The sequence below is a fragment of the Excalfactoria chinensis genome, chromosome 2 (genome assembly GCF_039878825.1).
Source record: "Excalfactoria chinensis isolate bCotChi1 chromosome 2, bCotChi1.hap2, whole genome shotgun sequence".
Classification (NCBI taxonomy): Eukaryota; Metazoa; Chordata; class Aves; order Galliformes; family Phasianidae; genus Excalfactoria; species Excalfactoria chinensis.
In genome coordinates, this window is record NC_092826.1 from 125715515 (window position 1) to 125738015 (window position 22501).

Below are 22501 nucleotides of genomic sequence, written 5' to 3' on the forward strand. Positions count from 1 at the left end.
TGCGTCTCTGACACTTTTCCACTGAGACTTGAGGGGAGCAGAGAAGATAAATTAATGTGATGGGCTAATTAATGCAAGGATCCAACAGATTAAGGCTGTGAATAATGTAGAATAAAGTAGTGTGACCGGAGATTTTATTCAATGGTAACTGTCATTAACATAGACATAAACACAGACTTGGAAGTAGTAAGCTAGTACAAACCTTCAGACCTGATCTTGGTGAAGTGTAGGGTGTTGTGCTTCTTAGGGGCATACCCTTTGTGTAGATGGGGGGTTTAACTGAAAAGGAAATCATGTTCTGTGCAGTAAATTATAAACAAATAGATGGCAAGTAATTAAACATGGGATAATACATGGCAAGTTAGACAAGGCTTGAGGGCTCTGATAAAGTAATTGAAATGGAAAGTAATGCTTCAGTGGTTCGTATGCATTGTTAGAACCTACAAATTAAATTACAGCCTTGGTAGTGATATATTCTTGCAGTATTTATGATGCTGTGCCCAATGTATTTTAAAATTAAAAGAAGATTAATTCCTCATATGGAAACTTTTCATATGCATCAGACATACTCAAAGACTATTGCATATAGTGCCAGATGTATGGAGAACTAGTTGTAGTACGTCTGATGTTCTGGGATATATTTTATCATGCTGGAGTCCAATTATTGAAAATGTACATCCTACCAGCTCGCAATTCATTACAAAGGAACTGCAGTGAAATACAGTGATCTGTTTTATTCTGCGTATTTGCAAAATAATGTGATTTCTCACTGCAGATTTATTTGTCTGTAAGGAAGAATGTGGATGGCAGAATACACTCCGCACTTGTTGGAAAGCATGTGACATAAAAGTGTATTTGGATAATCTGCCTTTATTTTTTACTTCTGGTGTATTTGATTCTGGTTGGTCAGCAGACCTAAGCAGCTTTTTAACTAGGTGAAGTATGTATGTGTATACATTAAAAGGGGATGCTTGACTGATCAGTTAGCCCTGCCAAATATAAACCAGATGCTTCAACAGTAAATACTGCTTTACTCCCATACTGCAAGAAACAAACCTCGACTGATTAAATTTGAAATAAAACTAGATAGGTTTAACATTGTTTCTGTGCCAAAATGTTACTTTATTGTAGTTCTAGTGCAAATATATAATACAAAGAATATCTCAAAATATTTTTACAGTGAAACTGAAAATGATGCGTTTAAGACAAAATGAAAATCTTTACACTCGTGATAAGTCTGTTTCCATTGTGCTGCGTAGCTAGACCAGTAATGGTGTACAGCTTTACAATGTACAATGTAGGAATCAGAAGACACCACATTTGACTGCAAATCTGGAGGATTTCTTGCTGCTGGGCAGGGTGTAGCAGGGAGTGAGACACCAGGTTTTTTGGTTTTGTCTATGGGATCTGCTCTGATCTCTGTCGTGTTACTTAAATATTCTCTGTCAGCTTAGCCTTTTGTAACAGACGTGAGTGATGCTTCCCTCTCTGCCTGAGAGGAATACACTGAAATAGAAGCCCTGCTCCAGTAAGGTCCCTTATAAATGGCTCCTTACACTGATGTTGGCTCATGGTCATATGCTTATGATACGGTATGATTCTTTTGAATACCGGTCATGTTGATAAAAGCAATATTTTTCTTGTGTGAAAGCATAGCCAAAAAGTACAGAAGAAAACTGCAGTGCTGTGAAGTGCTCGTGTCATGAGATTACCCTATGATGTTTAAGTCCCTCCTCTTTCGCACTGTGAATACTGCATTTGTAAGAATACATTTTCTGTATTATTTGGTCTTTTGGAATGAGAGGATAGAAGGGGTAGATGCAGTCTTTCTGTTCTCAGTAGTTGGGGTATTTTTTTTGACAGTTCCCTTCTCTAGTGTATCTTTGTAACAAAAAACAAGGAAGGGTAATCCTAATTGCTAGCATAGTGTGCTGAAGCTATCTGTGAATCTGATTTATGGTGGCCCCAAAGTTCAGGTTTGCCAGGAGGCTCCGGTCCTGGTTAATGAGTAGACAGACAGATCCCATGGCTGGGTGCTGCACCCTGCACAAGGGGCTCTTGCTTCCTGCTGCCAACTGTTGCTACCAAGTTTCCAAATGAATGATGGCTGTATTTTTTTTCCTAGAATTGTTTATTCTGGCTTTGCTAAGATATTAGAGGTCTTCTCTTATTGGGGAATTAGTACGTGTGTGTTTCTTATTGTTACCCTTAAAATGCTCTCTCCTACCTAACTGGAGGTGACTCGCTGCTTTATATATGCTTTCCCCTTTGTGAGTCTCCCTTGTATTTCATTCCGTAACGTTAGTCTCCTATGCATCTCATAGGCACACATTAAAAAATGGTTGAGCGATTGAATCACATCGTGTTGCACGGTTTGTGACTGGGTGACATGCCAAGGAGGTTATTTAGTGACTAATTTCAAAGGGGAGGAGAAATTGCAGCGTTGTCATGTGGAAAGGTACTTCAGTCTCTTGAAGCAGCGCTACTAGATGACTGGGTAAAGCAAGATGGCCTGTCCCTGTTGTGAGCAGAGGGAACAAGGAACATTTTCTGTTTAAAAATCTTTTCCCAGAAGGCATGGATATATAAAATGTTGTACTGTAGACTGAGGATTTAGATTCAAGGCTGAAAACAAAAAGCATTTTATTAGAAGAAGTGGAACCAAATGTTCATCTTACTGCTGTAGCCATACAGGTGATTTCCTTAAGTAACAGTAAGTGGCTTTAATTATTTCAGAGCAAAAATCCTATCGGATATGATGCTGTTTCTCTGTAGGTAACGTGGGCTAAGAGTGTAATAAGACTGCTACTGTTTTTAATTGTTGAAACAAATGCCCAGTATAGCATCAGGACAGCTGAGAAATTATGCCTAAAGGATCAGACTGTAGGTTTTGATCTGAAACTCTCCATTCTGCTTGTTTTCAAGGAACCATCTTCATCAGGCATGTTGACTTAGAAGCAAGGTGAAGCAGTCAAACGTTATTTTTTATATTACCATTAAATTGGTTTTGTTAGAATTTTACAGATCTGTTTTACATTCAGTAAAAAGTGAAACAGGTATTCTTTGTTTTCCTCATGGGAGCTTCAGGGTATGGTATGAATTAAGTTTATATGTAGTCAGGGATAAAAAAAGGATATACTGAGACATGTAAAGTACCTTGAGGTAAAACATTTGGATAGCCGTAGGGACTGGGTTCATAGACAAGCGTGCATTGAAGATCTAAGTATAAAGTAAGGGACAGTAATGTTAAGAATGTGTTTGATGCTCTGTCATATGGAAAGGGAAATAAGGCTACAACTGAGCTGTGCTTAATTCAAGACAGTATATCTGTAGCTGCAGTATCATACCCTACATTTTCTGTTCTTGAGGTTAAAATAGTGCTTATGCTATATCCCTTATACCACTTCACAACAGGTAGAAAAGTGTGGAGATGAGGTGCTATGGTGCCATCAAGCAGTATGGTGAAGGCAGTTGCTCAGGATTCACTCAGGAGAAGAGTAGTTGGTGAAAGAAGTCTATGACCATAGAAACTGGGGGAATGCCTTATCCTCAGAGACATCATACCCTAGATGACTGCAGCACTGTTGAATGAAAACCACATAGAATTAATTACACAGATACCATATCCATCGATGTCCCACAAAGTGGATTGGTTTGTTTTTTTCAGGTGTGATCATTAGAACCAGAAAATTACAGTGTCATAGAAGTTCTGAGTTCAGCTCTTTCTGCACTGTAATACAGAGATTTTACAGCTGGACACATATCAGAACTGTGCAAAAGAAGCTGGAGAACTGAAACCAAGATATGTGCTAAGAATGGGAAGTTTATTATAAAAAATACTTGTATTTCTTAGGGAGTTCTGAAAACTCTTTATCTAGAAAAATATCCAGAAAAAGTTAATGGAAATGTATGGGGCATGTTAAGAACAGAGCTAGGTGGGTCTCAGAGTTCCCCATTCATGGCAAGGTTGAACATTTGAAATCAGTTTTATTTTGGAATTATTGGAATGTGGTTCCCATAATGAAAAAATATTGTGGAAACTGACTCCTCCTAGGGCTTTGTACTGTGGGCCAGACTTAGCTGAAGCTGGGACTCCAAGCTTAGCCTAGGTTAGCTGTTTCATTATCTGAAGTATCTCTTTGGGACATCAGAGGACCCGTCTTCAGCCAAAACTGCTAACTAAATTAGTCTGAAAGCACTGCTGAGGAGTGATAGACATTGGAATTTCTGCTTGTCCTACCCCATGGTCTTGAAGGTCATTGCAGAGCTGTCCAGTACTTCACTCTGCCAAAGAGAACATGTAAGAGCTGGGGTCCCAACCTCTTGGCAGGCTCGACCAAGCTGTTCCAGGACTGTGAATCTGGAAAGCCAAAACTCTGCAGAACTCAAGGGATGTTTAATAAGGAACCATGTTGGTATTTGGCAGGGAGAACTTTCAACTCACCTTCGTTTAATTGACATATTAGCAAATCTTTCAGCTCTCTTAGGTTAACGTTGTCTGATGAAATTATTTTTCATTGGAAAGCTCTTGACCAGAAAAAGCTAAGATGCTGGTAATGTGCTTGCAGTTTGTAAGTATGCCATTGGGCAGCTGGAGGAATCTGCAGATGTAGCCAGCCTGTTATTTTCTGTAATGGCTCAACAGAAAGAGAAAATTTGTAGGAATTGAAAGAGACACAAAGAAAAGGCAAGGACAAGCAAGGGCGACAAACTTTCAGTGATGTGTGCTAGCATGAGGCTTTAGAGAGACGGTCATGGTACATGTACCTAAAAATGTCATTTTCAAACTGTTTACCTTTTCTGTAATTTTCAAATGCGCTGTGCCATGTTGTAAATGATATTATTTTAGAAATATCAAAACTCTATATGACATTTTTTTGCAAAAGCTCATCTGTGCTTTCAGCTGTGCAAACCCAACCTTGGTGAAAGAGCATCTATGACAGATACAATATAATGTAGGGCAACTAATGATTAAACTCAGGGTTTTGGACAGCTGGTACAGTAAGGCTGTCAATTTATTTTTATCAGAGAAGAACTAATGGATTGTGTTGTTGTTAGGTTTGGGGTTCCTTACATAAACCTTTCCTGAGTAACAAAGGGAAGGACTGCCTCATTTTTAATATTTTCTTCTAGTGAGCAATGTCTCTTTACCTTGAGTGTACTTGTTATGTAGTGGATTGATTGGTTTTGTTATCAGTATTTAGTTTTTATCTAGCATTTGCATCAAACATTGTCCAATTTCTTGATAAAATTCTTTGCAAGTGTCCTCAGTTTACTACTGGGTGAGCCAGCTTTAGGAGCAGATGTTCAGTTTCCTCAGGGAAATAAAGGGTGCAGACAAGAAAGTAAGAAAAAGTAATCGCTTTGCATGCCTGAGAGGTGATTAATGGTGGTGTCTGCTGGGAACTCCAGGGTGTCTTCAGGACAGTGCAGGGATGAGCACCATTACAGGAACATGCTTCATCTAGGTATTTTGGCAAGCTGAAATCCCTGGAGTGAATCCAGTTGTGGTGCTCTCTCTTGATAGGCAAGGCTTTGTAGAGCAATGGGAGGGGCTGCCAGGTCAGAAACCCTCACCTACTTTTCTCTTTGCCTGTGCTTCGCTGTGAGATGTTAGCAGATAATGGTGTAAGTCAGGTTGCACCTCTGGCATCCAGATACCTGGGGAGATGAAGGATTGGTGTGGTGCTAATGAATCAGCGGTAGCGTAGTTCTAGCTGCTACTGCCCTGGTATGCTTGTGGGCACAGCTCCCTGTGCCCTGTCCCATGTGTGCTGCAGGTACAAATGGTGCCTTGAAGCCAGCCCAAGAGAGAGAAGAAAGGATGACTGCCTCATTGTGAGAAGCCCACCTTATGATGCTGTGACACAGTCCTTCTTTCGGGGGAGCTGAGCTATTCAGGAGGCCAGGAGCCACAGCAAGATTTGTGTTCTGCTATATGCAGAGACACTGATTCTGCTCAGTCTTTATGTGAGCTACCAGAAGCCAAGGAAACTCTTTGTAAAGTCATCTTCTTGAGTGGATAGAAAGCTGGTTTGCTACTTTTCTGCATATAATAGCATTTAAAATACAGCATGTTACTGAGTCAACAAACTAATTTTGAAATAAAAAACATAGATGGTTTTGTCTGATGTTCACTCTTCAGTATGTGTCCAATGCCCCTATTGTTTTGTTAAACAAGAAGAAATCCAAGTCTGTATCTTACAAACTGTGGTGTTGTTAGACTGACCAGAAACTTCCTCGGGAGATGCTTAAATGTGGTGTGATATTTTTTACTACTGAATGTGAAAGATTCTTACCAGTGCCATTCACCTTCAGAGTTTCATACACAAATGGCTGTAGCAGACTTTAACCTCCAGAACTGACAAACAGGTTTCTATTTCAAGGATGTACAGGCTACAGAGAGCAAGAACAAGGAAGAGCTATGTGCTCAAGAAAACCACACCCTCAGGCAAATATATTACATAGCTGCAGTTGAAAAGCGCATGATCCTATGCCTACAGTAAAAAATCGTCTTCCTTTTATTCCCAAAGCAATTGTCTGTGACATCACCTAGTATTTACAGGCTCAGATATGCCCAATATCCTCTTTTTCTGTCTTGAGTCATACAGCATAAGACTATGTGGCTCAAAGCAGCCTACATATAGAGTATATGTGTGGGACAGGAAGAAAAAGAACAGTACAGAAAGTGGAGTATATATGGGAGAGAGTAATGGGCCTTGAATATCACACAATAGATGTCTATCTGTGAAGCACGAAGAGACCATCTTTTTAATTTCTCAAGCTGCCATTAAGGAAGAATCCAGAGATTTTGGAGAAGGGAAAAAAGTAGAACGAGAAAATATGGGCAGGCGGCAGGAGGTGCTGTAATGTGACCAGTGAGGTTGCCTGGCGCTCAGCCCTGCCCAGCTCACATGCCCCAGTCCTCCAGTGCTGGGCACCCCAGACTCCATGGCTCCAGCTACTCTCCCCCGCTGCACACTCCACCCAGGCACTGAGTCACATCCTAAAATAGAAAGGAAACCTTTCAGGAAGGGGCTTTCTGCTCAAGTTTTGTGCCCTCCTGGCGCAGTGGAGTCTTGTTTCAGGCTGTGCGCTACATGGGCTATATTAATGCAAAGAGCAAAAGTAAATAGCTTTGTAACCGTCAGTACTCAGACACGGGATGTTGAGCAATAGCTGAGCTACGTACTTGAACTGATCGTTTCCATCCTGAAGTATGGGAATATGGTAAGATGGAAAATAGGTATTTTTCTTTGACAGATTTCTTTAACTTATGAGGAACAAATGAGCATATACAGGAATATGAAGTCCAGAAGTTAGGGGATATAAAATAAGCTTTCAAAGCTTCCCATGGAAATTTTCTCTTCTCTGCAAGGAAACATCAGAATTTTCCTTTCACTGCAACCCAGTGCATCCCGGTGCCTGTGGTTTGTGTGCCAGATACTGTTGGAACTGTTGCAGTTTTAGCTGATATAACGAAGCAGGACATGATACAGCCTGTATGATGGGGACCAAGGAGGTCTTTCCTCCTCCATTCTCTCAGTGCAAAATATCTCTTGCTGTCTATCTCTATAGGTGTGAGTCCAAAGTGGCTCAGAGTTGGGAGGAGTCTTTCTGTTCTGTTGGCACAACACAGCTTGGTGTGTTGCAGTGTTTCTTCAAGTCAGATGAAGAACTCTGTTGAATGCCCACTGAAAATGCTGCTTAGTTTTATTTTAAATCCCAGACTTCAGTAATTGTTTGTGAAAAATAAAGAAAGCTATCCTGTGTTCCCCTTTGGCTGGGTAATGCTTCTGACCCATCCCAACTCGTTCCTTTGTTCTGTTGCGCTTATTTATTATTGCTGCTGCCACAATCGGGTTATCTCTTTTCTTCTTTTTGATACCTGATACTGCAAACTTTTGATCTCTGGCCCTGGGGAACGTCATTTGTAATTCCCAAGTGTGGAGCCTGCTGTGATGAGAGCAGCTATTGTTTATATACCACCACTGCAATTCCCTCACCAACAGAAAAACCTGTGGTGGGTCAGGAATTGAAAGAATACAATTTCTTGCCTCATCAGCCATGGATCACTGTTACTGCAATGAATCCTGTCACATTGTCAAAGCAAGGAGTGAGAGGGGAGAAAAACGATGAAGATTTTAGATCAACTGCACAGAAGCATGTGCTGTGTAACTTTAGGAATCCCTTGGAAATGATGCAGAGAGAAGCTGAAATTGCCAACACAAATTTTAGAAGCTTTAATTTTTTTCTCACGTACTTGGTGGAACCCAGCTGACTTTATCATCTCCTCGTTTATCCACCTGACCTGAACGGCTCCAGAGCAAGCACGTGATGCTTGCTAGAGGGAGAATTTCTCTGCTGTGTGCCATTGATGGTGCTCAGTCACCTAAGGAGGTCATTGTTGGGCAGAGAGTGATGCTGCAGTCTCAGGAGCTCATGCATTCTCTGCAGGTTTTTGCAATGGCCTTAGTTAAGGGAGCACTCATATGTTGGTAAGGAAGTTTTCCCTTTCTTTTCCTCATTTGTTCAGTCTGTACTGCTAGCAATTAATGATGCTGATTATAAAACTATAATATTTGGTAGCTTTCTGAGCACGTCCTGTATTCATTTTCCTAAGCTCTCTTATCCTTGGTTGTGGTGCAGGAACTTTTGGCCTGTGTTTTATAGGGACTGACTGTTTTCATGCAACTTGTGTGTCAGTAAATGTGCATGTCCCCTATGCTTTGTTTACTCTTTGCATAATAAGGGCCACATCGTGGTATTAGGAAAAGCCAAATCCTGCACTGAAGTAAATGGAAAATGAGTTGTAATGTTTATTTTTTACATGTGTCTAAGGAGTTCAGGTATGTTTGTGATGCCAGTAATTTTTTCTTGATGTGGAATCAGTGAACTCTAGCATGTGTGTCTGATTACTGAACTGCTTCAGTCTGTATCAGCTCTGTGTACCTGGAGCACCGAGGCCTGATTTCTGCTTGGGTAACTGAATAACAGATTAGGATGATATAATATTTCCATGCAAAAATGTGTTTTTAAAACTCTCATAACCCTTTAACATGCAGCCTTTTTTATTGCTGTCTATAGGTTATTTTATTTAGGCACTGAGATCCCAATATGTTTTATTTATACAGATGACAAATTATTTAGTCTTGAAGGTAGTTTTTATTTCTGTGAATGCTGATGTCACCACAATCCTCATCACGTTCTGCTCATTTGGTAATTTTACATCCTGTATGTTTTTCCTTTTGTTTCCAGATGCAGAGGGAAATTGCCTTTACGGGCCGAGATGGCCCAAGCGCTTCCCGCTCTGGATCTGCCACACACCCCTCCCACGCGATGCCCAGCTCTCCGCCCTCCACTCCAGTTCCCCACTCCATGCCCCCCTCTCCATCCAGGATCCCCTACGGAGGGGGACGTCCCATGGGTGTTCCAGGCAATGCCACCATCCCCAGGGACCGGCTCTCCAGCGTGTCGGCATCACGCTCCATATCTCCCAGCCCAAGTGCCATTTTGGAGAGGCGGGATGTGAAACCAGATGAGGACATGAGTAACAAAAACTTGGCCCTGATCCGAAATGAAGGCCTATATGGGGACCCATATTTGTTTCACGAGGGGAGGATGAGCGTGGCTGCACCCCACAGCGGACACCCCCTCGATGTCTCCGATCACATTGTCGCCTACCATCGCAGTGCCATGAGGTCATCGAGCACATACTGTAACCCCTCTATGCAGCCTGAAATGCTGGAGCAGTCCTTGTACAGACAAAAGCCACGAAAGTACCCGGAGAGCCACTTGCCCACACTCAGCTCTAAAACACCTCCCGCCTCACCCCACCGGGTGGCTGATATGCGCATGATCGATATCCATCCCCACCATAGTGCACACGTCCCTCCCCACTCTATCCAGCCTGACAGGGCCTCTCCCAGCCGCCAGTCCTTCAAAAAGGAGCCAGGACCACCCGTTTTTGTGGACGCCAAAGTGCGAAGTGCCCTCAGCCACCCGGGCATGGCAGAAGCAGTGCCGTCTCCCATCGACAAACAGGCTTTTGGCTATGGGTCACCTGCATTGCCCAAGGACAAGGAGACAAGGTAAGGCAGAGCCAGACCTTAATTTATGCAAATAATCAATGTTCCTAATGTGCGCATGTTGTGTTGGCGTACACCCAGGGGATGCTGTGATGTGTAGGAGGCTGCTGCGCTGGACTGCGGTGTTTATTAGCTGTCTGTCAAGGTAGTTAGTAATTTAGAGGAAATGCGACACCACCCATTATTAATCCGAAAGTATTGTCAGCTCATGATGAATCCCTAGTTATTTCCATTTGTGCAAATTTCAGTCATTGGAAAAAAATATAATAAAATAAAATGATTAACTAGGATTTTTCTTTCCAGGCAACCAGATCATGTTACAAGAACAAATGATGTTCTGTTCCTGCTAATAAGGGAATATATTTCACCCCCGTTAAGAGTGACACTCTGATATTACAATTTTGGTTCTTTATGGAGTGGAGTTTTTCTCATCTAGTGTTAGGAAATTGGAAGAATTTATCATTACTGTCTTATCTCCTGTAAAACATGAATTTGCATAAAAATAGGACAGTTGTTTGTAATAACATTCCTCGAGGGGAAACTGCTGAGAAGAGCAAGTCTATCCCAGGGAAGAAACTGAAATAAGAGTGCTGTTCCCAGTGATTCTTTCTACCATCACAAATAGTTGGTGACCTGACTGTTGTTAATGTTTCTGCACTGAGAATGATGGTGATGATCTCTCCTGTCTCTTAAGGATCAGCTTTACGCAAAGGTCTGTGAAGGCTTCTCTTGCTGTAGACTCTACCCTAGAAGAGAAAAATCATTAAGCTGCCTGTCCGTTATTGTATGCTTGTATGAGTTGCTCTAATCTCCAGCATATTGTTTGTGCTGTTAACTTTTATTGAGCTCTTTAGGGAAGTGAAGATGAATAGCTGGAAAATGCTGAGCTCACAAAGGCCAAAGGTAACTACTGACTGCATTAACCACTGGGGAGATACGGAACTTCATATGGCCCCAAACTTCTCTTCCATCTGAGCAACTTTATTAACAATTAGATGCCTCTGACTATGCTAGGTGGAAGGAAAAATGTACTGCAAAGTCCCTTGTTGGGAAAAAAATGGAAAATGGAAGAAAATCGATTTCCCTCAAAAAATTAAATGCTGATACCAGCTTGGTATTTATACTGACACAAGGGGCTATTAGAGTCTAGAGTCAGTGAAACCTGGTTTGTATTTATTATTTCCAAGAAAAAAGATTCATGTACCAGAAATATCATTTCAAACATCCAGTATGACAACAAGGAAATAATTTGTACAACGTTTTCAATTTCTAATCCAAGAGATCAGATAAAAAATTCTGCAGGATTCATGTCAGAGGGCTGGAATTGAGGGAGCATACCAACAGCTTCCCAGCCTATGCCACTGTTTCTCCTCTGAGCATCTCATCTGTTCACTCTGGTACACAGGCTGTGTCTTTGTGAATATACAGATCAGCGGTTGCTTAAAGACAGCATTGTACAGGAGTTTTAGTTTGGGTTCCAAGATATATTTACAATGATGGAAATAGAATTTGCATAATTATATTCCCAAATAAATATATGATCTTAAAATTCAGTATGGAGTATGAGCCACAGAGCATTGAAAAAAAATCATTCTGAAAATGTCTGTCATGTTGTGGGTTTTTTTAAACCTTAAGAAATGGTGACTTTTAAAAAAATAATTCCAAAAGCTAAAAGTAATTAATGCAAACTGTTATGTTTTCTAATCCCTGCAATATCAAGGATGGTGTTGTGCTGAGCCAGTGTGCATGCAGAGTCAAGTGTGAGCTAGCAGCAAAAAGGCAGGTTTGCTTATCTGTCAATCTTGGCAGTACTAAGGAGAGAAGTCTTTTGTGTTTGCACACTGCGTTGAGAAGCTCCTCATCCTCACATTCAACTTTGCAGATAGCTGGGAGTGGGTCGAGACCCCTGCAAGTATCAAACCCACCATCTCAGCACCATTGCTCCTTCAGTCACTAGTGAGGTGTGCTGAAAAGAAAGAAAATACCTTGTGACTTCTCTTTTGAGAAATAACCTTGAAGTAGTGCTGTCACAGCCTCAGAGGCAACACACAGCTAGGGCAGAGAGCAAGTATAAGGCAGAGAAAAGATCAAAATAAATATTGAGAATGCCAGTTTAGCTAGATCTCTCCTCCTGCATTAATTCTCCTTCCGTTCTTCCTATCAGTAGCTGAAGCAGGTATCTGTGTACTTCATCAGAATATCTTGGGTACTGAGAGCAGATCAGACCTCTCACTGAGCATATCCTGGTTTTGTTGAAGAAATTAGGTCTGTTATCTTTGACATGATAGCTGCAGCTGATTTGGATCTACCTAAGATGAAAAAGATGAAAACTACATAGTATCTCCTATCTCTTTTTTCTAGAGTTTCCCATTTTAATTTTACATTGTGGTTGCCAGTCTTGTTGAGTCTGTTACTTAAGTCAGAGTTGAGGTGGGTTTTATTTCTTCATGTAACTCTTTCTTTTATCTGTTTTACCTCAGGTATTTTCAAGGTAGCTAATTCTGCCACAAAAGGAACTAAATAAATTCTCAGAGTAATTCATTTATTAGAAGACTTCTATATAAAGGACTTTTAAAACAGTGAGAAGAAAGGAGCTCATGGAGATTTCAAAGATTAAAATATCATTAGTATTCATATGCACAAAAGATCAAGCAAGTTGCAGCACTTCATCTTTCTGAAGTCAGCATTCCTTAAATATAAGGTTTATAGGAAGAATGAGTAAATCTTTGTGAGTGAGCATAAGCTGCTTAAACAGTGATTTGCCATCATTTTTTGGATGGCCCATTTATGTAGTTTATGGTGGACAATTCTGGAAACTACCACAGGCAAAACAGATGTTTAAATGTTGGCAAAGTGGGAAAGAAGCTTATTCAAAAGTGCATTGAGCTAGATGCCATTTCACTTAACATTCCTTGCATTTACAATACAGGTTATGTTGCAAAATCTGGGGCAGTTTCATGGCTGGTGCTGAATATGACTCTACTCACTAAAATGCAGTCCCAAAAAGAACAAGATAACTCTATACAGTTGTTGTTTGGTTGTTTTTTGTTTTGTTTTCCCTCAAAAGGAGTACTGTGCTCTGGTTCTTTTCTGCCCAAACACAACTTCTGTCCTCTTTACAGAATCATAGAATCATAGAATCACTCAGGTTGGAAAAGACTTTGAAGATCATCAAGTCCAACTACAGCCTACCCATAGTACCCTAACTAACAACCCTCTGCTAAATCATGTCCTGAGCACCACATCCAAATGGTTTTTAAACACAGCCAGGGATGGTGACTCAACCACCTCACTGGTCAGCCTATTCCAGTGCTTATCAAGCCTTTCTTTAAAGAAGTGTTTCCTAACATCCCACCTAAACCTACTCTGGCACAACTCAAGGCCATTTCCTCTCCAAACAAATGACAAAGGCTCACTGTTTTGAAATTAAGGCTTTGTTTCTAAACTATTTCTTAAGAACGCATATTGCCCCGGGATGTTCTAAAAATCCTTTTTATGCCACATTAGTGAAAAAAACATGATGTTAAAACATGGCTCACTGAACAAAAATGTGATCATATTCTCCGATTACAGTTTGCAGTTAGAGACTAAAGTGTAACAGGCACATTTAAGTGATTGTACACTGTTCCCATCATAACAACGCTTTATTGTTTGTTGCATTAAAGTATGAGTAGACACTGCCTTGCATCAAGAAAAAATGCTCATACTCCATAAAACCATGGGCAGTGAGAGACAAGAAAGGTGGACTTCGGAGATACACTCTCTGTCAGTGGTGTCCCCACTCCCAAAGTCAGGCAGTGATTGAACTGCTCTGTAGGACAGCAGATAACCACAGAAACATGTGTTTGCTGCACCCATTACAGACCTGTGGCCTAGTGTTTGCAATCTAGAAGCTTGCAGATGTCTTTGTAGTTGGAAACAGTAGAACATTTCCAGAGGTCTGGAATTACCAGTCAAAAAAGACAGGTAAGCAGCTCAGATGGTGGTAAGCTAAACTGCACCTTGACTTCCTTCTGCTGGGGGAACTATCTGGAGGGACTATGAGATGCAGGCTCTTGGAATTGTCAAATAGTATCAAAGCAGGCAGCACTTCTTTGTTTACCTTTTCGCTTTCACTTCAAGCTGCAGAAAGTTTGAATTTAACCTTGTTCTTGCACAATATTCACCTGTGCAAAATGTTTCCCTTGGAAAGAGAGCAGAATATGGAAGAGCTCTGCTGTTCTCTGCCGCACACCTTTCCTGGAGATCACTGTTTCAGGCAGAATCTGGGATGAGGTCTGACGGCCATTTCCACTTGTTACTAGAGAAGCCATTGGAAAAGCCAACCTACTTCTGTTCCTTTTTCCTTTCAGTGAATCAAGAACTGTTCATCTCATAGAGTGATGTAGAAAGAAATGTATTTTTTCCCTGTCTCTGACCTTCCTTTTATTACCACATGTACTTCACTTGCTGAGAAGTATGAATATGTAGTCACTGGAAATCATTCTCCAGGATAGTCTGCTAATTAGTTTGTGGTGTCAGACTTGGTATTTGAGTATGTCTGTTATGTTCAATCACTGCACTGCCTAGAGTAGGACAGGAACATGAACAAACAGTTACACAGCCCAGTCTGTGTCTATACAAAGCATCTTCCCAGTGCTGTGAATAATAAAAATACCCTCAGGAAAGGGAAGAAACGTACAAGCCACGCTTAAATAGCAGCACAATGAGAAGTGGGTACCAATTTAACAATACACTGTACCCTGCTTGAGATTAATTCCAGTTAGCTGCAGTAGATAGAAAGACACGAAAACTCAGTGAGGTTGTAGTGAAGAAGCCAAGTGATGAAACCTGATGTCTCAGTGCACAGAGCCCTTGTACAGGCAAGGGTTTATGTTACTTCTGCTGAATTTGGAGTGAGATGCTGAGGCAGGGCCTGATTGCCTCGGCATAGCTATGCCTGTGAAATAGGCTGCTGGGAGGAAGAAGAGTGGTGAGGTGCTTGTGCCTGCTTTGCTGGCAGAGGTCTGTGTGTGAAAAGCCAAAGCCAAGTCTGACCAAGAGGCCAGCTAGGGCTGGGAGTCACTTCTGACCTTGTCCCCTCCTTTTCTGCTGTACCACACCATGTCTGGCTCTCACAGCATTCAATGGAAAACACTGTGAAACAATGCCCTTTAGTGCTAAGGCTGATAAAGCAGCACATTCTTTCCTAAGTGCTGTAGAAGTGACCCTCCCTTCTCTTCCTGGGTGGTGAAGAGATTCAGATTTGTCTGGGAAATTAATTTGAGGACTGAGCTGTACTTCTTCATTCACATACTACCAGAGCTGGCAAAAGAAGCACCAGTGAAGAAGGTTTTTCTGCCTGAAGGTTTTTCGCTTCCAACCCCTGCCAGGGAAGCTGACGTGGCTGTAGAGCCATCACTGCTTCTCCATGTCTGTATACCAGTACACTGGACCTCCAGCCACCTCAGCCCAGCATAGTCATACCACCTGGCCTGCGCCATCCCTCCTTGCCCCTTCCTCCCACTGCCTTCAATCAGACCACAAGGTCTCCAAAAACCACTTCATTTTATTTAATTCTTGAAAGGCTTCTCCTTTCAGACACTTGTTTTTGAAGCATTTGGTGCTAATGGCCATAATGAGCCTGGGTATTATGGTGAAATGATTATGGGAAAAATCCTGCCTCGTGTTTAAGGGAGCAGCTCCAGAGCATGTGTAGATTCTTCACATTCTTAATGCTTTTACCATATGAAAAGTAATGTACTCTGTGCAATTGATTCCAGTGTTTCATTCGTTTTTCATCATCTCCTATCTCTGGAACATCCCTCTCCCTCTTAACAACATATTTTCCTAGATTTCATGGCAAAGGACAAGATAGGCTCTGTGTTGCCATAATCTTATTTGAAGCAGAAAATTGTTTCCAGATTATCCAGTGTGAGGTGGAAAAAACATATTTATAAATTGGTAAAACAGATAGACTTCCAATTAAGTTTAGTTCCAGGAAGGGTTTGTGATAATTATCTGAGAAAAAGAAATGTTTTTGTTATTAAGTGTCAAAAATGCTGCATTAAAATTTGTTAGAATATATTTATCCCAGGCTTTTTGTACTTGTTCTGTTCCAAAGGTTACTGTACCTGAACCAGTTTATTTTAAAACTTTTAACAGTGGAAATTCTGTAACGTATTTTTTGGTTTGAAGGGAATTAGGTCGATTCAATAGTCTTCTCGCCACCGCTCAAAATACCTTTCAGCATGAAGACAGAAAAGTAAGGAGCGCACATTGTATTCAGTCGCAGTAAGAACATTTCTGCTAGCTGGGGATGGACTGAGCATGCTCTTGGTCCCTCCTGTGTCTGTTAGCATCTCATTAGTTGCTTTGCTGTCCTGTTCTCTGAACATTGGGTGTTTTGGAGTGTCTTCCAGCTATGATATCTGTGTGCTGGCCCAGAAAACGTCTATTTCATTCATGGAGTGTGAATGAAATAATTAGCCTGGATACCCTGGCTGGCTTATGAGTTGAGCTGGTTTCTCACTCTGTATCATTTCAGCTTGCCTTTGTATCAATACCTACATTTCAGTTTACATGGCCCTATCAGTTGGCATATTGCTTTGGCCACAAGCTGCAAACGGTGTGATGGGGGTGGCACTGCTGTTCCTGTGTGCCTAGGAGAGCACAGTGGTGATGAATGACCCCTGTGGCACGCTGCATCCGGGGCTGAGTGTGCCATCTTTACCATGTGGTCTGCCTCCGTCCTGTCTTCTTCCATGAGCCATTGCTGCTTGACTTGCTTTTTGAGAAGTGTCGTTCTCAGCCGTCTTCCAAAATCACTGTCAGTGATTCCTTTTGTGTGCTTCCGTAGTCACATAAGTGCTAGCATAGAGGGACACATTTCCTAAAGGTTCTGTCTGATATCTCATGCTCATGTGTTTTTGCACTGTGGTGTGCCATTGATGTACTGGCATGTGAAAGTAGGTACCTGCGTGAGCAGAAGGCTGTTACGGAGCTGACCAAGGAAGTCACCAGGTACCTGACCATTGTATGCGTCCATGTAAATGGTGTGCAAAGACAAAGACATGTGTGTTCGCCCTCTTATAAAAAAAATGTTATTATTGTTGCTTATTGGCATTTGGTAAGTCACGGAAAACACTGTCCATACTTCTTACAGTTCTTCTACCTCTCTTTTCTTCTGGTTTTTAGGAATTTCTCAGGAAGTGGGTGCGAAAACAAACCTGCTTTGCTATCACTGTGCTGCACAGCCTGCGTTCAGTGTGCTGTGCCTGATCTGTCACACTTCTGTCCTTTGCAGAGCAGTCAGTTGTGATGTCAGGTGCAAAGGATTTGGGCTGGGAAGTTGTCAGCTCAGGCAGATTAAATGCTTCACAGATAAAATACTGCTTTGGCAAAATTAAAAATAGTAACAAGTCAAAGGATTTTAATCCTGAAATCTTATGCACAAGCAGAATTATTGGCCCAGTAGAGGTAAAATAAATTAATAAAATTAAATAAATGTGATGCTGAAAACAATAATTTTCACTAATTTTAAGAGGCGTTATTGATTGTATTAGGTGCCTTTTTTGTTTTTTTGGTGCAATCATTAGAAGTTTATTATCTGGGTTGCTGTTTTTATTTTTTTAACTATGCAGATGTCTCTTTTATTGTCTGTTAACATGCAAAAGCTGTCCAACCCAAGATGTGGTAAGCTGCTGTACCAAGGTATATGCAAATTGATAGCCATGAGCCTTTGCACAACTCTGCAGTGTCTTTCGATTCCTATGGTAATCATTCACCTAGAAAAACAAGTCTGAAAGCAAATATATCTGGCTTTAACAAACGGTTCTCTTGTCTTTCAGAGAGAGGATACAAGCCATGGAGAAACAGATTGCCAGTTTAACTGGTCTTGTTCAGTCTGCGCTTTTAAAAGGGCCAAATACAAGTAATAGCAAAGATGCTTCTAGGTAAAAAAAGAATTCATTAAATCTGTTTCTCTCTAATGATTTCAGTAATCAATCAACAAAAGTAGTATTTGAATGTAATAGTAAGAAAACGCTGAATCTTTTAAAGTATCTTTGCCATCCCCATGAGAATGCTAGGCAGAGAGGAAGAATTTGCCAAAGAATAAATAGAGATTACTGCATTACTCTTGTTTATGTTAAAAAAGAATGAATGTAGGTACATCTCTGTGCTTTCTACTGTTTATATACCATTCCTTGCTTAACTTGAAACTGATTAAACGAGAAAAAAAAAAAAAAACAGCAGTTCACAAGCTACTGGTGATTTAGATTAAAAATATAAATGCAAAATGAGACCATTTGATTTACTGATGAAAAACCTCACCAGTTTTATTATTAGTAAGTGAGATTTGTGATTTTTCTTTTTATTGCTCAGTGAGAAGATGATGTTGAAAATCGTGTCCAACAAAAGCAGCGCTGATGCTACAGGTAAGATAATTCATTTTTAATTTACAAATTATTCTAGTATATGAATAGCCCTAACTTTACTAGCATCCCAGCTAATAGAAATGTCAACTTTACTTACATTCTGTTAGCTACACTGACAGATGCAAAGTTTAAGTTCAGGATATGGAAGTCAATTGCATCTTTGATCGGAGATGAATTTCTACAGTGTGAGGTGGAATGAATGTCACAACTGCAGCAAATGGTTTAAAAAAGATACAGGGTTTCTGCATACGGCGATTTTTTTAGTGATTAATCTCACCTATAATATACATTTGTCACTAACCCCAGATGTATCTCTATCAGTGTAGAAGGCTAAGCTTTTAATTCCTATTTTTGACACCTGAACTTTAAGGTTATCTTACCAGTTGGATTCTATGCGTGTGATGTCACTAAGGAATTCAGCAGTGAGCTAAACAGTACTTTCCGTAATGGATCCATATTGATCTGTTAGTAATTATTAGTGTGCTCCTAAATTGTTCTGAGCAAGCGTCGATTATGGTGAAGCCTACAAGATCTGGTCTTAATTTAGCTTCCCACTCGAGAGCTGCTAAATGTTTAAACGGTAGAGTTAATGCTGTTGTGAAAGAAGATTTCCATGTGACTGGAGCTCTTTGTGTTTGGGCTGTTGCTTTAGATGTCTGCAGGGTGGGTGGGTGTGTTTATATGACTCCTCTTCACCCTTTGTCATGCACTGAATGCAAATAAAGGCAGTTTCTTACTTCCTGGTAAGGCTGTTCCCACAGGGTGGTCTGTGCTCCAGCAGGTAGTAAACCACACACATTTATTAGCAAATCTGTTATGTACTTAACTAGCCTTTCTGCTGGAGCTGTTAATTCAAGTTCAGGATTCCTGTTTATCTGGAATTGCAGTATATCTTCCTAACCGACAGAAGTCAAACCAGACCTGGAAACTATCAAGCAAATGTAAGAGAGTGCAAGGTAATGTCCTGGTGCTGGAGCTTTGCTCCCAAACCGTTCTCTGGTCTGGTTCCAACTCTTCCCTTCCTGCTGGCCCCTGGCTGGGGAGAGCAATACTTGAGGCTGTGAAGAAATAAGCTGAAATTTATCAGTTTAAAGCAGCTTATTGAAAATTCCTTCATTTTCTAAAACAGCTGCAAAACGCTCTTAGGCTTTTCTCTACTTCCTTGTCATTAGTCACTGCAAATTTGGAGTATTTCCAACTTGCATAGGCCACATATCATGCAAATAACCTATATGATAATTCAGAATATGCAGATCCATTGCACTGGGGTGGATGTCCCAACCTTAGTGAGCACTGCTTTTTTTAGGGGTTTAGACCAGATGACCTTCAAAGGTTCTCTTTCAAACTTTCTCCTTTTCATGTGTGCATATGTGAATGAATTACTTCGAAAGAAATGGGAAATTAAATGTTATCCACCCCACAGAAAGCAAGGCTAGAGATTCTTTGGCCTGTAGATCATACCCAGTCCAACAGAATAGCATGGTACATCTGACCAGCAGCCAGTTTATGCTGTCATTCCTAAAGAGTCTTCACTCTTTTGTTGTGTAACTGGAAGCACGTGCCTGAAATGACAAAATTACATATAATAAATAGGTGTCCTTGCATGGGAACCAGGAGTGACCAGTTTAATTTACTGTCAAAACACAAGATCAGATTCTGTCAGGTGCTGACAGAAACACTGAATCAATCATACGGCCATGCCCATACCCATCATCTAAGTAGGGATACTACCATTTCACAACCAGGCGATTGAATCTAGATGATTATCCAAGACATTATATAATCCTTTTATTTCAGTTGTGCAATAGATACCGTTCTGATCACTTGGGAAGATAGAGAAAGGGCAGTGGGTCTAGACATGTAGCTGTACAAGGATCTGTATCAGCACCACAGAGTATCATTGTAACTCCAGCATCTGCATCCTAAATCCTGCCCTTCCATTATGACACAGCCACAGAAAAATCAGAAAATTAAACTGTATCATGTAAGGGGAAATAAGGTGTGTTGCTGACCGAAATGTGCTACTGCTTGGGCATTGTCAGCCCTATTTGCTAATACTGAGGGCTGCTATCCTAAATAATAAAATATTCTGCATTTGTACCTGCTCTCAAAATTACATATAACAAGAGACATTAAGTCAGATACAGGCAACCTGTCAAAATATCCAGAATGCTTCTCCTTCAAGTAAACATGCTTGGGTTTAAAAGGACCTGAAGCTTACTTTCACAGGCTCCTTTTTTGTCCTCCAATTCACTCCAATCTTTATTAGCCATTAGACAGTTGACTCTAACAATTCCAGTTGACAGCTGCATACTGAGATACCAGTTTTAGCAATTTCAAAGGCTATCTCCTAGAAAAAGTGGTATAAAACGTTGATTGAGCAGTCCTTTCTAGAGCAGTGGTAAGCAGAAATGTGAATTGCTTCCCATCCTGAACAATAAAACATCTGTGCAGGATAAAATTGGTTCATCAATGTTGAACCAACATTGTATTTTATATAATGTGTTCTGGTGATGGGTGACACGCATGCAAAAATAGAGTGCTAGCTCAATTTGGGAAGGGAAAGAAACCAAAATTTCTAAGTCTTAGATACTTCCATGTATCTGGATTGTGGTTGCTACATTTGATATTTCATATAAATTAAATTGTTGTATTTAACATGTTCTTCATTTGCCAGTCTTTAGCTAGATTCTTTGCTCTAGATTAGAGCCTAAACAAATTTCCCCTATTTTCCACTGGGGTAAATGAGCTTGTAGTAAAGACTGTCTGCTTTTCTTATGTTTTATTGCTTTAGGCTCAATTTTTTCACAAGAGGTGAGTTCAAAGAGCAGTAGACTTCCACATTCTAGCTGTGTCTCTCCTACTCATGCTTGGATAAATCTCATGACTGAATCCTTACAGCCTTCTTCAGTTCTTCAGAAGTGAACAACATCAAGGCATTCTTCATTTAGGAACAGCTCAATAGCATGTGACTCAAAAATCAAACCTTACTAGAAAGATCGTAAGATTACTAACAAATATTCTAGGAAATGCTCACCTACTCTCTTTTCTGCCATATTTTGTTCACTAAATAGTAAGAAAGATAGATTAAATGCTGGATTAGCTGTTTAAATTTAGATCAGTTATGACTTCAAAACAAAAATGAACAAAACCAGTTGTTATTTGCCATTTGCTGCCTTGTTGAAAGAACAGGAAGGAGATTTCAGTATTTCCTGAAAAGGGCTCAGGAGCCTTTCTTTCTCAGCTAGCCCTGCCAGTACAAATCAAGACAAGAAAGGGGAACAGAGAGAGTGGAACTACCCATGTAGTGCCCATATTTGATTCCTCACTCTGTGACCTGTGCTTGCTAGATAATTTCTTCTCTTTTGCTCCTAAATATTTGCATTTTTCATATGCACAACCCTTCTTGAAATGATCTGTGAATTTAAAGAATTGCCCATATCTGGTTGCTTATCTCACATTTGACGGTAGATCAAGCCAATTCTTGAATGCAGTCAGCATCTGCGTTCCTGAATTCATTTTGAATCGGCAAGATAAAGTGGTACACAGATATCTGTAGAACATTTTGGTCTTTTGAGGACATTTTGGTGTCTGACCATAACATCTTGCTAATGATAGAGTTGCAACCTTAATATTACATTTGTCTGTTTGTTTAGTGGATTCTAACCAGTTGATAAGGGGACTGAGTAACTGTCACATGTCTCCCCGAATGATGTTCTAACATGTTGTGGCTCTTTAATAACGAGATGAGTAATTTGGGAAGAAACACTTGGTGTCTTCCGACAGCCATTTTTCTAACCCACACTTAGCATTTTCAAAAGACAGAGAAGTTCTGGGAAACAGAAGAAGAGCAGTGCCAGCATGATGGCAAAGGTTGGATGTTGGGGGTTGGCAGCTCTGTTCCTTGCCTTCCTTAGCACACCTTTCTCTTTCCTGCACTGCAGTTCCTTAGTGCTTTCAGAATGAAGATGACTCACAGCTTAGCTCATTAGCCTT

General features: G+C 40.6%; 1 protein-coding gene across 15 annotated transcripts in view; it reads left to right on the forward strand.

Moving 5' to 3' along the window:
• The window catches only part of KIAA1217 (KIAA1217 ortholog), a 337137-nt gene that overhangs the window by 278095 nt on the left and 36541 nt on the right, over positions 1-22501 (forward strand). For 11 of the 15 annotated variants that reach the window (XM_072328265.1, XM_072328271.1, XM_072328264.1 and 8 more), the window contains 3 exons: positions 9259-10091; positions 17918-18022; positions 18453-18505. In XM_072328265.1, coding sequence (XP_072184366.1) covers positions 9259-10091; positions 17918-18022; positions 18453-18505 — 991 coding nt within the window. Of the gene's footprint in view, positions 1-8738; positions 8850-9258; positions 10092-17917; positions 18023-18452; positions 18506-22501 lie in introns of those variants that run through there. The other 4 variants (XM_072328266.1, XM_072328277.1, XM_072328278.1 and 1 more) reach the window with 2 other exon arrangements.